At 39.9% G+C, this 16,827-nt stretch overlaps 1 protein-coding gene across 1 annotated transcript in view; it reads right to left on the reverse strand.

Annotated features, from left to right (window-relative positions):
• The window catches only part of LOC137301792 (ubiquitin-associated protein 1-like), a 28,280-nt gene that overhangs the window by 10,881 nt on the left and 572 nt on the right, over positions 1 to 16,827 (reverse strand). The window contains exons 2-3 of the mRNA XM_067971425.1: positions 11,427 to 11,569; positions 1,920 to 2,669 (exon numbers count right to left, since the gene is read on the reverse strand). Coding sequence (XP_067827526.1) covers positions 1,920 to 2,669; positions 11,427 to 11,569 — 893 coding nt within the window. The remainder of the gene's footprint in view (positions 1 to 1,919; positions 2,670 to 11,426; positions 11,570 to 16,827) is intronic.

The following is a 16,827-nucleotide window of genomic DNA, read 5'->3' on the forward strand; positions in this document are numbered from 1 at the left end:
ACATCCACTTTCAATCATTGGTATTCACACCGCACAGTATCAAATTGCTGCCCTAGGATCGGCAGTTTAGTTAGACAGCTGGAAACATGTTAATAATAAAACCTGTCCAGTGGTTGCCAACCCTCCAGGATTGTCCTGCAGTTTCCGGGAATTAAGGATTAATCTCCTGGACTGCCAGGAAACTCTCTGCTTTCTTTATTTTCTTTGAACACTTTTGTTTATTAGTTGCAACAATATTGTGGAGATGGGGGGAAAAAAGCTGTTTGACTGGGTAGGGCAGTTGGAGGTGGGAGGTCATGTGATAAAACCTCCAGGAATGCGTCCAACCAGAGTTGGTAACCCTAGTCCAGTGCTGAGTTAGCAGAGTCTGCAGTGAAGAGGAGGAGAGGAATGGTGCTGTGCTTTTGGGGAAACTGCAAGGTTACTAGCTCGGCCTCTCCAGGACAAAGTAGTTACGATAGGGGACACAGCATTAATGAGTGAAGTTTTTTTTTGTTGCTGTTGAGGCATTTTCTACTCTGCTGGGTCTGCCCATGCCATCTGAGGCGATGGGAGACAATCCGCTAATACTGCCTTCCCAATGCTGCTCTGAAACTGGCCACGAGGAGACAGATCACAGTTGCCCAGGTTAACTTACCTCCTATTTTCTTCCCTGCTCTCTAAAGAAGCATTTAGTTTGGTCTTGGTTCTTCCAAAGCTGAGATTGTCATCTCCATCTTTAGAGTGTGATGGGCCTATAATTCCATCTGGCCATCCTGAAGTTAACATTTTGTTAAAAATTCCAGTAGGACAGATATAATTTAATAGCCTGTCCAGGAGATATGATTTCCACATGTCTATACTCTAGCCAACTATTTTGAAAGTCTAATTATTTATTAGTGCTAATTGGAAAGACATGACTGCACAATTAACCCTGTTCGAAAGGTTGGAATTGGAAATGGATAATAGCAGTTAAAACCACAACAAAACTCAGAAGGAGGATTGTGGAATGGATCTTTAAGTAGAAAGAATGAAGCACTGAGATGCCAAGATTCTCTGTAAGACAACATGAAACAGGGGGAATCACAGTCAGAACTAGAAGAGGGTAAGAAAGCATACGAGACATTGCTGTGATTTAAACAGAACTTTGTTGTCTTTTTGTTCATTGACGTGACTTTTACTAATTGTGTAGGAAAACTGAAAATGTGATTCTGTTAATTGAGCTCATTAAGTTGGTTGAACCACTAAATCGGTGTCTGGTAAATGGTCGGGGGGAGGGGCGGTATCACTGCAGGTAGGCTTGCTGGGCCTGGGGGAAGTATTCCTGCTCCTCTGGGCCCACAAGCAGTGCTATAAAAGGCACTTATATGCTGTTTCAGGCATTCTTGTCTCCTCTCACGTGGCATGAAGTAGAAGGCCCGGGAATCCCGGCCCCCAGGGGTTACAAACAAAAAAGCTGTTAAAATGGAGGCCCGCAGCCTCCTTGAAAGATTTTAGCGACTGACTCGCCTCCTGAGAGCGGGTTGGTTGCCTGCCCCTCATTTCCGGTTTTAATGGAGGCGGGGTGAGTGGGATGGAGGTGGGTTGGGGGCGGGTCTTAGATTTAAAAATGTTTTTACTGCCCCCCTGCCTCCAACCCACCCGTTTTTCCAAGTTAAAATCATGCCCATGATTTCTGAGAATGCAATTTCATCAATGAGTTCTCAATTAAAATAGGCAACCCCCATTTTTCATTAAAGTAGGAATTTCATCCCTACCTTCGTACAGCCATTGGGTATTTTCAAGCATGCTGGACTTTATGACTATGAAGGACTTGTTCATCGCTGACATGAATACAATTATAATGATACGAATTTTCTATAGAAGAATGACATCAAGTAGGACTCCACTGTAGCATTAAGTCCACAGTAGAGTTACAAAAAAATGCCCATAAGTCTTACCGGAAAAGGTGGTTTGTGTTTTCTGAGCGGAGCTCTTGCTGTAATCATAAAAGAGCTTTCCAGGTGACATCGGGCAGAGGAAAGTGGTGGACTTCCAAAGGTAAATTTGTCTGAGTTCCAATTTTTGCTGTTTCTGTTGTTTTGGTGCTGACAGAGATGTTTTCTACAAAGTTTACTTGGTGTATGTCCCTGTGACCAATTTGATCCATGCCTCCTAACTTCTTCCTCACCATCAGTATTCTTATAAAGAGGTGATGGCCTATACCCAGAGATGTGAGGGAGTCTAGTTAAACCAGCACCAAAACATCTCTCACAGTATTTACTTCTGGAAGGGCTATCTGAACAGAAAGGTGAGGAAGCTGGTCTTCTATCTAGGAATCTGGAAGGCAGATTAAATTTGCTCTTGACAAGTGGCACTGAAGGAAGCTTTTCATTTTCATCAGACGACGAGAGTTCATCATCCTCTGGGTACCCGTCATCACTCTCTGAGTTGGATATGTATACGGCCTTTGAGCGAACATATTTAATGTCTGTAACACTGAAACTCCTGAGCCTCTCCGTCTGCAAAACCATATGGCCCTTTTGAGCCTTTGTAAAGTGGGAGTCATTATTCATGTCATCAGTATCCTCTCCCTCAGGATCAGAAAATGCAAGCCAAAATGGTGGACATGTTGGTACAAGCCTTGGAGGTTCTTTTGGAGAACGGTCTCTCAGCCATTCCAAGATCTTCTTTTCCAGAGTAAAATCATACTGTAAAAGATTGCAAATTATATTAGTCATCATCAAAGCTTCAAAATATTTCTAACCACACAAGTTACTCGAAAGTAATAGCTGTGCTAAACACAGAGGTTGAATTTCCACAGGGGTTTTCCTGATCATCCGAGTAAACCTGTTTCTCTGGGACTTCCGTGGATCTTCCGCCAAAGTTACTATGGACAATGAGGAGAACCCTACAGAAATTAATGGCTATAGTTCAGAATTTTAACTTAAGTAAACTTCTTACATAGCAAAAGTACTGTGGGGATTTTTTTTAAAAATGGAGTCACTTTTCATTAGCAAATCACATTTTCTCTCTCTCTCATACACATATCCACATATTAATGGCTTTAGGATTTCCCATGGCATTGCTCGTGGTAAGTCAGATGATACCCTATTTTATAAAGACAGGAGTCTTATACCATGTAATGCACAATGTATTGTTCTGCTGAAGTGGAACTATGTCCCTTTAGGGCCACAAAGTTTAATTGCTGTTTAGTAAATAAGGGTTTAATTGTTGATTGGTCAAGGAATTTTGCAGAATGTGTTCGTCAGTTTCAGGCTACATGGCAGAAACATCCAGCACTTTAAGATTGTTTTGCATCTGTGTCACATCTGGAGTGAGATGAACTAAATACTTGCACATGCACTGTTTTTTTTATATATATTACAAAAGGTTTTGGCTCCTGCTTGCATCCATTACACCTCACAAATTAAACTTTAAAGTGTCACATTTTATTTCCAGACACAAATCAAAAAAAAAGGTTAGAAGAACAAAAGAGAAAGCCAGTCATTGACTTGGAGCCTGAAATTTACAACTGTTCCCTGACAGACGTCAGCAATTTATCACACACATTGCGTTTGATATTGACTGGACTGGGAGAGGAAGTGACAAATATTGGCAACACTTGCAGACTTCAGTGATCACCTCAACAAAAACACCAGCAAAGGATGAGCAACTTAGGGGAGGAAGGAGACACTGAGTGAACCCAAAGAAAAAGCCAAGAAAATCTGTTAGAAATAGGGGAAAAGGGTTTCAATAGAATTCAAATAGGGGTAGAAATTGGATTTGGTTGCATCCGTTTTTATGGGCAACGGGGGACCAACATCCAAGGACGCTTGAAAGATGTCTGACCTGATATTGGGTGGGCCATTTTTCAGGGGTCCAGGGTGGCCACTTAAAACAGTTGTTAGCATCTTGCATATGCTAACAAGGGACATAACACCCGTTTTAGCACCTCTCAGGGAAATTGGGCTGCCCAGAGTGGAGCACACGTAGGGCCCGCACTGCTCAGGTTTTCCAGGTATGGATGCGGCCTTGCAAGCGACTGCCACCAAAAAGGTAGGTTTTATTTTGGTTTGATGTGGAGCCAGGAGGAGCAGGAGTGCTTCTCCCGGTTCAACAGCACTCCCAAGGGCCACTGCTGTCCCGTGATTGCCGCCCACCCGTGTTCTCCTCTCCTCCCTGGAATTACCGTTGGGTCGATGCCAGCGAGGCAAGCAGCCAGACATTGATCTTCATAAAAGCGGGCCGAAGGGATTTCCCACCCCTCAGTGTTTTAAAGTCATCTTTACAAAATACTCTTTGATCACTGCCCCCCCAGCCCCTCATTGCCCCTGCCTGATGATGATTAGAAACCTGTTATAATTCTTTGATCAAATGTTAATATGCAGCGTTTGTTTATTAAAAGTCTTAATTAATTAATTGGGTGGTGCAGTTGTTTAGGCACCAATGGGACTTGGGTTCAAATCCAATCCTGAGTAATGAGAAGAAAATCTTGTCCATCTGCTGGCCACAAGTCTCCGATTCCCTCCAAGTCACACACCAACTTGACTCGGACATACATCACCCTTCTTTCATCGCCGCTGGGTCAAAATCCTGCAAATCCCTATCGAACAGCAATGTGGGAGCACTTTCACCAGACGGATTGCAGTGGTTAAAAGAAGGCGGCTTATGACCACCTTCTCAAGGGTAACTAGAGATGGGCAATAAATGCTGGCCCTGCCAGCAACGCCCATATCCCAAGAATGAATAAAAAATATGAAATGAATTTGGCCAGGCTCATCCCAGATGCTAGTCGACACAGGCCAAGAGCACAAATTGTCCCTAATTGGCAATCTTACTCAGATGGAAATAGTATCACACTGATGCAGCAGAGAGATTTACTCTACATCTGTATTATGAGACCTGGAACCTTTTGGATGCTGTTCTAGTTACTGAGTGCCTGAGATGGGAAGATTTAGAACATTCCTTCCCTTGATGATAAACGAAATTAAAAAATAAATCTCAATTCCATTCTTAAAAGCATGAAAGCAAAAACTCAACTAAATACTCTCAAAACATTTATAAAACAGGGACTGATTTAGCTCTTAGCTATTTACACAACAAATTGGAAAGTAAGCAAAACCAAATAACACTTAAAGTTACTACTAGAAGAAAGGACTACTTCAAACAGCAAATGTTGGCATCACATCGCCTCAATGTAATCAGACCAACTCAATATAGGACATATCTTTGGGAAAATAACAACCAGTCAAACCATCTACAGACTGCTGTAGATAGCAGTTGATTTTCAACCTAAAGCAGAAAAGTAGCCCCCCTACCAACAGTAAATAATGGTCAAGGATTCATGGCAGTTTTTGTAAAGGAGTCACCACATGGCATTTCAGGGCATATATATATATATTCATCAGCCAAGTAATGCCATCATATGTTAATTGTGCGATTTTCAATACTTTATAGCTTTGTTGAATATCGATGGAACCTATTTCAAATACACCATTAAATAATTTCTTAACAAATGTAAGCTTTAGAAAGAATGAGAGAAAAAAAAATCTTAAAAACATGAGTTTTAAAACTGTGGAAGAAATATTTGCCTTTCTTCCAAACTTGAAATTTCCTTGGCAGATTTGTGAAAGTAGAACAATACTGAAAGCCTTTAGTTGCAATACTTAAGAACCAATAACTATAAATAACTAAGTTAAGATCTTTCACAAATTGCATTAACCTCTTCACTGCCTTCTGCCTCCCACTGTTCAGCACCACCACAGAAGCTTAATTACTCACACTTCACGATACTCCAAGCCACAAATTCCAGAATTCCTCACTTTTGTTCTGCTATTGTGCTCCCTGTGCCATCTTCCAGAGTTCAATTAGAAACACAAATTTAATTATTTCTCAATAATCTACTTTGGGAATAGCTTTCCAGCAAAAAAAACGGTGACAACAGTTTTCAGAAGTATGTTTATTGTTATTTTGTATTTAGTCCCAGTTTGTCATACAGATAAGGTTTGATTCCCAGTCTAGGCTAAGGTCACTGACTGAAGCCAGGCCAATGTTTGGGGCACTATAATTTGCCTCAGCCTGAGTTAGGCAGTAGACAAATCAGTTATGATTCCAACTTCTGATCACTTCCTAATGTTGGAAAATCTGCACGTGTGGATGTCAGATAAGGACAGTATCACGCTGGTGTGATGTCTTCCATAGTTGGATAGCCTGCTGAACCTCATGTTTAGCAACATACATGAAGAATGGCCATCTGGGGAATAACTGGAAGGCCATGGAATTCTACCTATGGAATTATATATAGATCTAAAACCTTTATGAAATTGGTCTACAGTGTATTGCTGTTCATTACAGATTGTGTGTTTCAGCTCCCTCTCTCCAAGAACTTACCCATTTCAAAATATCTCAAATAACTTGATTAAACTGTCAATCAAACAAAGCCACCTACAATGTAACCTCTAAATTAACAATCATTCATTTCAAGAATGCAGAGCAATTGTATCTTCTAGCCTTAAAACAATATTCGATTTTATATGGTCTAATGTCCTGTCCTTACAAAACAGCACTTCCTCTGACATACTGAGCTGTACCATGAGAGATTCACATCATATAGCTATAGCATATTAAAAACCTTACATCTGTGCACACTTCCTGTCAACTTTTTCCATTGTAAATACCCATGTCTACACTTATAATTGAACTGATATATGACTTATCCTGCTGTGATTACATCCTCCTCCAGTGGAGGCACTTCAGTGGGAGGGTGTCATTACAGTGTGGCAAGTTTACATAGGCAGTTCAGTGCCCCACATTGAGTGCCTGAGCAGTGGCCTTAAAGGGTCAGCTCAGTGGCTAAACATCACAACTGTGCTCCAGACTGCAGACTAGTCATAAGCAACAGTGCAAGACATCAGCTTGTATAAAAATAAATGTTAAGGCTTTGAAGAAAGAGGGTCTTAATCAAATGTAAAACAGCAAAATGGATCCAACTCGGTGTCTAATTGAGTAATTACCCCAGCTAATACATTTAGTTCCAGACCTGAAACACAATAAAAGGAAAATAATTTCTCTGCTCATTTATCTTAAAATTGCACATTTTGCACTAGTTCAACATAGTTCCCATTTTGGGCCATTGCCGAAATAAAGAAAATACTTTTCTTTGTTTCTTTTCATATATTTGTTCTTGAGCACATAGGTGTTTACTAACTGAACAATCTGTTTAAGTAAATCTGAAACTAAAAATACTTCTAGTATCCCTACTTCTAATAGGGATAAACAGGTCATTTTCAGGTTGGCAGGCTGTAACTAGTGGGGTTCCGCAAGGATCAGTGCTCGGGCCTCAGCTATTTACAATCTATGACAATGACTTAGTTGAAGGGACCGAGTGTAATGTATCCAAGTTTGCTGAGGATACACGGATAGGTGGGAAAGTAAGCTGTGAGGAGGACACAAAGAGTCTGCAAAGGGATACAGACAGATTAAGTGAGTGGGCAAGAAGGTGGCAGATGGAGTATAATGTGGGGAAATGTGAGGTTATTCACTTTGGTAGGAAGAATAGAAAAACAGAATATTTTTAAAATGGTGAGTAACTATTAAATGTTGGTGTTCAGAGAGACTTGGGTTTCCTCGTACAAAGCACACAAAAGGTTAGTATGCAGGTACAGCAGGCAATTAGGAAAGCAAATGGCGTGTTGGCCTTTATTGCAAGGGGGTTAGAATACAAGAGTAGGGAAGTCTTACTCCAGTTGTGCAGGGCTTTAGTGCGACCTCACCTGGAGTACTGTGTACAGTTTCGGTTTCCTAATCTGAGGAAGGATATACTTGCCGTAGAGGCAGTGCAACGAAGGTTCACTAGATTAATTCCTGGGATGAGAGGGTTGTCCTATGAAGAGAGGTTGGGCCTATACTCTTTGGAGTTTAGAGGAATGAGAGGTGATCTCATTGAAACATATAAGATTCTGAGGGGGCTTGACAGAGTAGATGCTGAGAGGTTGTTTCTCCTGGCTAGAGAATCTAGAACTTGGGGGCATAGTCACAGGATAAGGGGTTGGCCATTCAAGACTGAGATGAGGAGGAATTTCTTCATGCAGAGGGTTGTGAATCTTTGGAATTCTCTACTCCAGAGGGCTGTGGATGCTGAGTCATTGACTATATTCAAGGATGAGATGGTTAGAATTTTAGACTCTAGGGGAATCAAGGGACATGGGGATTGGGCGGGAAAGTGGAGTTGAGGTTGAAGATCAGCCATGATCTGAATTAATGGAGGAGCAGGCTCAAGGGGCCGTATGGCCTACTCCTGCTCCTATTTCTTATGTTCTAATGATGATATCAGACTGTTTTGGTTGCTGAGTAAGGTGATGCCAAGGTCAGCCCAACCGCCCTGTTGGGATCAGTTGTGAACCGGAGTATGAGTGCTAACACCACCCTGCAACCTGAGGTCATATATTTAATTCCATCCAGTCTCAGTTGAAAATCTGATTCCAAATATAACCAAATAAAACTTAGATGGAAATTTGGAGACACAGATTAAAAGGCTTACCAAAGAAGTAGGTCTTTATAGATGTTATTTAAATGTACAGAGGATTTCAACTGCATGCCAATATTGACTATGAAATGTTAAAACACTAGATGTTACAGGAACTTTTTTCTGGGCTGCTGACACAATCATGGGAAAAGTGACTAAACAACAGCCCTAGATGCATGAGTTTAAACATCAATGTATTGTAAGATTAGGTATTTCTTGAATCTCCTCTTCCATCCCAAGCACAAATCTTGTCACTTTTTTTTTTAAAGAGATATTTTGATGTCATTTTTCCTTCCTGTATTGCTATACTTACAATACTGCTGCAAGGTTTGTCAAAGTCAGGAAAATTTCCATCACTGCCTGCTAAAATGAATCATTTCTAAGGATGATATTGCTCTCCCACATTATTCCCATACTACTTTTGAACACTTTTTCAGTTTTGATTTTGCAGCACTTAAGTCAAGTTTGAAAATGCATTTCCATTTCCAAAGTTGTACTCAGTCTCACTTGGAGAAACTGCCACACTTATATCTTGTTAGGACTGACACAGCTTCCTGTTCACCGTCTGGACTCTCCCATAGATACTGTCCCATAATTGATGAGAAAAATCTGAAACCTATAGCAATTTGTGCTGCTGGCATTGCAACAACTGTAATACGTTTTGTGTTCCAACATAAATATATTGAAACCAAAAATCTGTCACAGAAAATTCACTCCCTGTCCAAACTCTAATCTTACTCATTTCAATTGAAATAACAAAGGCAATGTCCTATGCATCGCCAGACAACAAATTCACAGACATGTGATTGCCCAATTGTAAAAGTGTCTTTCTATTTAAACTTGGACAAAATGCAGCTGACCAGCTTGGGTTCAGCAACCACCTTGAATGTACTATGCCTTGTTTTAACATTTACAATTCCAGCCTGGAACTGATTTCCTTTTCAATTTAGGCACACTATTAGATCAAGGATTCCAAAACTAGAAATCTCATGTTCAATTTTCAACACATCAAAGTTAATATTGAAATAATGTTCTTTTCTTCTTCCTGATGGAGGTAAATAACCAGAAATAAAACCTTCAAGTGGAGAAAGCTCAAAGCCATCAATATTGACTATTCAACCCCTGACCAGTTACGCTCCACAGACTATATTCTCATGGTTCCACACATTGTTCCATGGAGTATGTGATCATCAAATCTATGCTGTTCCAATTACCTTTGATTGCTTTCACAATCAGATATTCACCTGCCTCTTTTTAAAAGGAGGCAGTCAAAACGATGACTATATTTCAAATATCTAATAATCTGCAGGAGCGATTCCATGATCCTATGCTCCCTGTAGAGGGTCGTGCCCACAGGGAGCATGGGCTGGAGAATTGGGGCTACACTGGAATGCAGAATCAAAGAATCTTTTGTTCCAATCTCTAATCTTTCTTGAGGTTGTCCATTTTTCTGCTTGATTTTCCAAATTAGGTTATGCCACCAAATTATAAAAGGACCAAAATGATTTACTTCAACTTACAATTAAATATTCAAGTTGCATTTCACCATTTGATTATCATTGACAGTAGCTTTGTATTGACTGAGTACTTTCAGTGCATAATTGATAATCATCACAATCGTTTTCCTCTTCCACCTTTGCCAATAGACACCCATCATATAGCAGTATTTCACATTTCCAGTACCAATATGTGTTACTTTCTTTTTTAAACACATTAAACTTCAGCTGTCATTCCTTAGCTGATTGACTTAAATTGGTCCAAATCCTTCTGAATGCTATTAATCTCCCTATACTGGTCACTTGGCCACAGAACTTGGTGCCAGTAACAAATTTGATAATTACTAGACCTATTCTCATTCATCTAATTTATGAATAGCATAAACAGCAAGGGATCCAGAATAAACACCTGCAGAACTCCACTAGTCATTGATTCCCCAGTAAGCCTAGCTTTTTATCATAGCCATCTTTTTCTATTGCTAAACCAATTTTAGACCCAACTAGCTTAATTAATATTAAATCTGTAAAAGGAATCAGATGCACTACTTCCAACTAGCTTTGAAATCTCTAAATATATTGCACCCATTGGATATTCCTCAACCATTAGTTTAGCTTTCTCCTCAAAAGAACAAAGACAGATTTGTGAGGCATGATTAATTGCTTCTAATGCATTTACCCATTATGCCCCCAGTTTTTAGCGTCTGCTGACAGCATTCTATAATATTCATATCCCCAATTTCACCATGACCATGGTTAGTCTGATTACTGTATGATTTCGGACAAGTATCTCACTCCTTTCTTTCAACACTGGCATTATGTGCGCCTGAGGTCCAACTTTTACCTTGTTGATTCTAAACACTTAAAATTTAAAAAATCACTTTTCAGTTCTGATGAAGGATACGCACTCAAAACATTAATTTGTCGATTCTCTTTGCAGATGCTGACTGACCTGCTATGTTTTTCCAACATATTCCAATTTTATTATGAAAAATATTACCTGGAATCTCACCTACATCTCTGAAAGTGGAAAAAAGAGGGGAGAGGGGAGATGTGAGTGTAATTATGTTGCCAGGGTTCCAGTAGTGTCCTGTTAGAGTTCCAAGTGCCCATTGTTTAGTTGGAGATATGCTGGATCAAACACTGGTCATTGACAATTAGACTGATTGCAGGTGTCCATTTCTTTGGAGTTTTTTATCCAACTCAATATGAACACGAAGAGATGACTGGTTCACTGATTTAGGATTTCTGAAAATAACACGTTGAACACTGGAAGGGGCTGCTACAGGTTATCAAGATGGAAAATGTACCATTTCTAATGGTACCATAGTTTAAGCAACAGCAATAATATTGCATTAAAACAAATGTAATGTTACACGGTAATGCCATGTATATCTATGTAATGTTCAGTAGTATAAATTTACAAAAGATATCCTGTTATAATTTACCTGTTTTTGCATCAATTGCTCAAGGCAATCAGGAACACAGAAATCCGGTAGAGGAGAGACTGGGCCGAGTTCTTCTAAAGGAACATTCTGGAACTTTTCAGAAATTTTAAAAGGTACTTCATCCAGATAAGTTGAGGATCCTCCTAAACAGTAAAATAATCAGGTAAATTTAAGAATATAACGCTGTGTTACAGACATGTTTACCAGATAATGGTTACGCTTTATCTTATAAGATCATCATCAACGTTTAAAAGTAAGGGTGTCAAAGAGGATTCATTCTGAGAATCTCTATAGTGACCGTTCAAACAGCTGAGCAACATTTAACAAATAGATCAGCTCCCAAACATACCCGAGAAAATCTATCTAAGATAAATGTAGTGCTAGCTTGGTTCACTGCTGACACTCTCACCTGAGTCAGAAGGTCCCTGGGTTCAAGCTGCACTCAAGGACTTGAGCACATAATCTAGGCTGACACTTCCATAAGTTAAATGGGCACTACAATACAGACTTGAGAGAGTGTTGTCTTTCAGATGAGTTGTCAAATTTAGTCCCTGTCTGTCGGTTCAGATGGATGTAAAAGATCCTAAGGCACTATTTGAAGAACGGGGGCGTTCTTCCTGGTGACCTGGTCAGCATTTATCCCTCAGTCAACACCACCAAAAAGGATTAGCTGGTCATTTATCTAATTTGCTGTTTGTGGGAACTTGTTGTCCACATTGGCTGATGTATTTGCCTACAAAAGAACAGCGAACACACTTCAAAAGTAATTCATTGGCTCTGAAGCACTTTGGAATGTCCTCAGGATATAAACGTCACCACACGGACTGCAGCGGTTCAAGAAGGCGGCTCACCACCACCTTCTCAAGGGCCATTAGGGATGGGCAATAAATGCTGGCCTTGCCAGCGATGCCCACATCCCATGAATGAATTTTTTAAAAATTAATGCAACTTCTTTCTTTCTTAAACAGTTGGTGAATTGGTCAATTAAAATGGGAAGAAGAAAAAGCTAATTATAGAACGACTACAAAAAGGAGGGGGTGAATTCTAGAAGAACTGTAATAATTTGCTAAAACAGGTTACGGAACCATAAATATTTACAGCACAGAAGGAGGCCACTCGGTCCATTTAGGGTAGGGTAGCCAACTCTCCTGGATTGTCCGAAAGTTTCCTAGAATGGGGAATGAATCTCCCAGGCACTGCTGCTAGCAGGTCAAAAGTATTTCATTTTTAAATTTATAATAAAAAGGTAGACAAATGCTTTCATGAAATGCATTAACAAGCCCATCAAGCCAGGTGATGAGAGGGTTATTTCTCTCTTCAACCACATAGCAAAGAATTAGAAGAAATATCTCAATCAGTAAACAATATACCTCCCTAGTGTCTGTATTTATTTCCTTCTTTAATATTTAGCCTAATGTTTGTGCCTTGTTTTGGAGCCTTTCCCCAAACAGGCTTGTATCAAGCACAGCATGTTCCACTTTGGCATTAAAGCTCTTTTATGATCATTTCATTGAATGGGAGCTTGGTGGCTAATTTCAAGACAATAAGCAGCGGATGACGGCTAGCAAATAACGTGCAATCCCTGCATTCAGAAGCTGAGAATATTAAAGAGAGTCAAAAGTGAATTAAAGTGGCCACTTTATGCATGAAATCATGTGGTGCTACTGACTAAAACCCAGATCCTAGGTAGTCAACATTACATCTTTCTTCATCAGAAATGTGTCCAGTCCCTTCTGAATGACTGAAAGGACCCCAAATTCACCATATACGTCCCAGTGTGACTGCACTGATTGGGGTTTCCTAATTTTAAAGTAGTGTCCTTTTGTTTCAAAATCAGTATACTGGGATCTTCAGATATTCCATTTTAAATTGCTGTTAATTCTAGCCAGATTAATGTTAAAGTGGTGATTTACACTGCAACAGGGCATTAGCTATTAATTACAATAAATTTATAACATCACCAAACATTATCCTAATTTTCTTACCACCTTGTCAAGCAGAATGTTCACTTTGTTAATGGGGAACAAATTGTTCCAAATTCATTTCCACATACTTCATGTTTTACAGTCTGCTGTTTATCTAAATGGATGACATGTGCTGAAGTTGGCATGACTTTTCTGCATTGCATTCTGGAATGTTTATACTGGCACAGAGATTGCTTATCATTTAACACCGGGGTTACACCAGCATTGAACTAATCGTTGAATCAGGAGCACCAGGCATGTTTTTTTTAATATGGGTATAGTTTGACTTGGAACATTTAGACTGGATGTTTGTACAATTAGACTGGATTTTTACCAATACAAAGTTTCCAATGTTCCAAGTTAATTAAAATAATTTACTGGCTTCTACTTCATCTACTGCGCTTTGTTTCCTCTCAGACTTCACTTTGCTCAAGATTCCTGATAACTATTCCAGGAATGGTCTTTTTTGTTAGGCTGAGGAATCTAGGTGAAAGACCTAGGCCTGAAGATGAAAATAAGGTAAAAAGAAAAAAGACTTACATTTATATAGCACCTAATCACACCTGAGGGTGCATTTACACTACAACTATAGCATTGATGTGAAATGGTTTCATTTCACATCGACAATGCAGTTATAATGTACATGAATCTAGTGTCAGGGCCATACCTGATACTGGAATGAAACTTTGAAGTCAGTTTGGGCCTTCGCTCCTGATTTGCCCCCCACAATTTCAATGTCAGTGCTCATCTGCGGCCTGTATCCTAACTTGCACCAATTCCTGTTCACCCATCACCCCTGTGCTTGCTGACTTACATTGGGTCCCGTTCCGGCAATGCCTCGATTTTAAAATTCTCATTCTTGTTTTCAAATCCTTTCATGGCCTGCATTCCCCACCCCTCCCACCGCCACCATCTCTGTCGCTTCCTCCAGCCTTACAACCTTCCGAGATCTCTGCACTCCTCCAATTCTGACCTCTTGCACATCCTCGATTTTAATCGCTCCATCATTGCCAGCTGTGGCTTCAGCTGCCTAGACCCCAAGCTCTGGAATTCCCTCCCTAACCCTCTCTACCTCTCTCTCTCTTCTTGAAAGAGGCTCCTTGTAAACTACCTCTTTGACCAAGCTTTCGGTCACCTGTCCTAATATATTCTTATGTGGCTCGGTGTCAAATTTTGTTTGATAACGTTCCTGTGAAGCGCCTTGGGAAGTTTTACGATGTTAAAGGCGCTATATAAATGCAAGTTGTTGTTGTTATTGAAGCTGAAACCATTTTGCATCAATGCTATACTTATAGTGTGACTGCACAAGAAACAACTTTGAGTGCTTCAAATACAGTGAAGTGCAGCAGCTAGTTATGCCAGTAATTACAGCAAAATCCTACATCAGGACGACTTCCTGCTCTTCTTTTAAAAGTGCCATGGGATCTTTAATATCCATCTAAATCAGACAGGGTCTCGATTGTAACATCTCATCCAAAGGACAGCACCACCTGAAGTATCATTCTCAATCATGTGTCAAGTTCTGGAGTGGGGCTTGAAATCAGAATCTTCTGACTCAAAGTTAAGACAATAATTCAGTAGTTGGACAGAAGACCAGGTAGGTCAAATAATAGTCACTATGAGATCATACAAAGCTTGGGCTTTAAAAGTTTGTAGATTGCAGGGCCAAGAGAAGGCTGATTGAGGTAAGGAATACCTTGAAGGAGTGAGGTAACTCACCCTTTGTCGAGGTCTCGGCAAAGGGTGAGTTAGAGTATCTACATTTTACAAAATATTTAATTTACAATGGGATTGGTGCCTATGCCCAGTTTGTGGCAGAATCAGCTCAAAGGCACCTTTAGTAATATCACTCGATATTTGGTATTAAATTATTCTGCAGTGTAATAGTAATATAAAATCCAGAAATAATAAATCGGTACCAGTAAAAGTGACCGTGAAGCTGGTGGATTGTTGCAAAAACCCAACAGGCTCACTAATGTCCTTAAGGGAAGGATACCTGCTGTCCTTATCCAGTGTGGCCTATATGTGACTCCAATCCCACACAAACATAGTTGACTTGTAGCTGCCCTCTGAAGTGGGTTAGCAAGTCACTCAGTTGTATCAAACCACTACAATGCAGCAGTTCAAGAAGAAGGCCCACCGTCACCTTTTTGAGCAACTAGGGATGGGCAATAAATGCCAGTGACTCCCACATTCAGAGAGAATGAATGAATTAACCAAAAATCTTTTACAGATTAAAGGAAAATAATTCACAGGATAATAAAGATAAATACTGGGTACAATATTGGATTCTCAGCTATGAGAACAGCTAAGAGAGTAATGGAGAACAAGAAAGTAGAAAATTGCAGTAGCAATGATAAATGTTAGGAGCCGAAGAACCATTAAAGAATGTATAGGACCATTGAAAGATGCCGTTGGACATATTCAAATGGACTCCCAAGATACGGCAGTGGTGTTAAATGATTATTTCGCATCAGTCTTCACTCCTGTAGATGATACCCAGCTATGGTTTGTAGATAAGAAAACAGTAGATATTAAAATAACTGATGATATCATTCTGGACAGAATAAGGAACCTTAGATCGGCCTGTTAGTCCGGATTACATCCACTGAGGGTGATTAAGGGGTGAGCAAATTGAGGTTTTTAAGATGATTAAAGGATTTGATTGGGTAGACAGAGAGAAATTATTTCCTCTGGTGGGAGAGTCCAGAACAAGGGGGCATAACCTTAAAATTAGAGCTAAGCCATTCAGAGGTGATGTCAGAAAGCACTTCTTCACACAACGGGTAGTAGAAATCTGGAACATTCTCCACCAAAAAATTGTTAAGGCTCGGTCAATTGAATATTTCAAAACTGAGATTGATAGATTTTTGTTAGGCATGGGTATTAAGGGTTACGGAACCAAGGCGGGTAGATGGAGTTAAGATCCAGATCAGCCATGATGTAATTGAATGGTGGAACAGGCTCGAGGGGTTGAATGGCCTACTCCTGTTCCAATGATTGAAGAGATGGGATGTGTGCTTTGTAAGCCTCCTTGCCTATATTTTAACAGCACACTAGAGTCTGGGATTGTTTCCTTGGATTGGAAGGATGTTTATGTAGTTCCTTTTTTCAAAAATGTTGACAAGTCAGATCCAGGGAACTATAGGCCCATTAGACTGATGTCAGTGATAGGCAAGATGCCTGAAGGGCTCACAAAATACATTTAGATAGAGAAGAAGTCATCAGTGACACTCAACATGGCTTCTGGAAAAGGTCATGTGTTACTAATTTGCTAGAATTTTTTGAAGTTACTAGGTTAATGGATGAGGGTATCTCAATAGACGTTGTCTACCTGGATTTTCAGAAAGCTTTTGATAAAATGCCACACAACAGGTTATTCTACAAGAAATAAATCTAGTGGAATTGGTGGGAAGTTTCTGTAAATGATTACGAAT

This window comes from Heptranchias perlo, chromosome 34, assembly GCF_035084215.1.
Source record: "Heptranchias perlo isolate sHepPer1 chromosome 34, sHepPer1.hap1, whole genome shotgun sequence".
In the NCBI taxonomy this organism is placed as follows: domain Eukaryota; kingdom Metazoa; phylum Chordata; class Chondrichthyes; order Hexanchiformes; family Hexanchidae; genus Heptranchias; species Heptranchias perlo.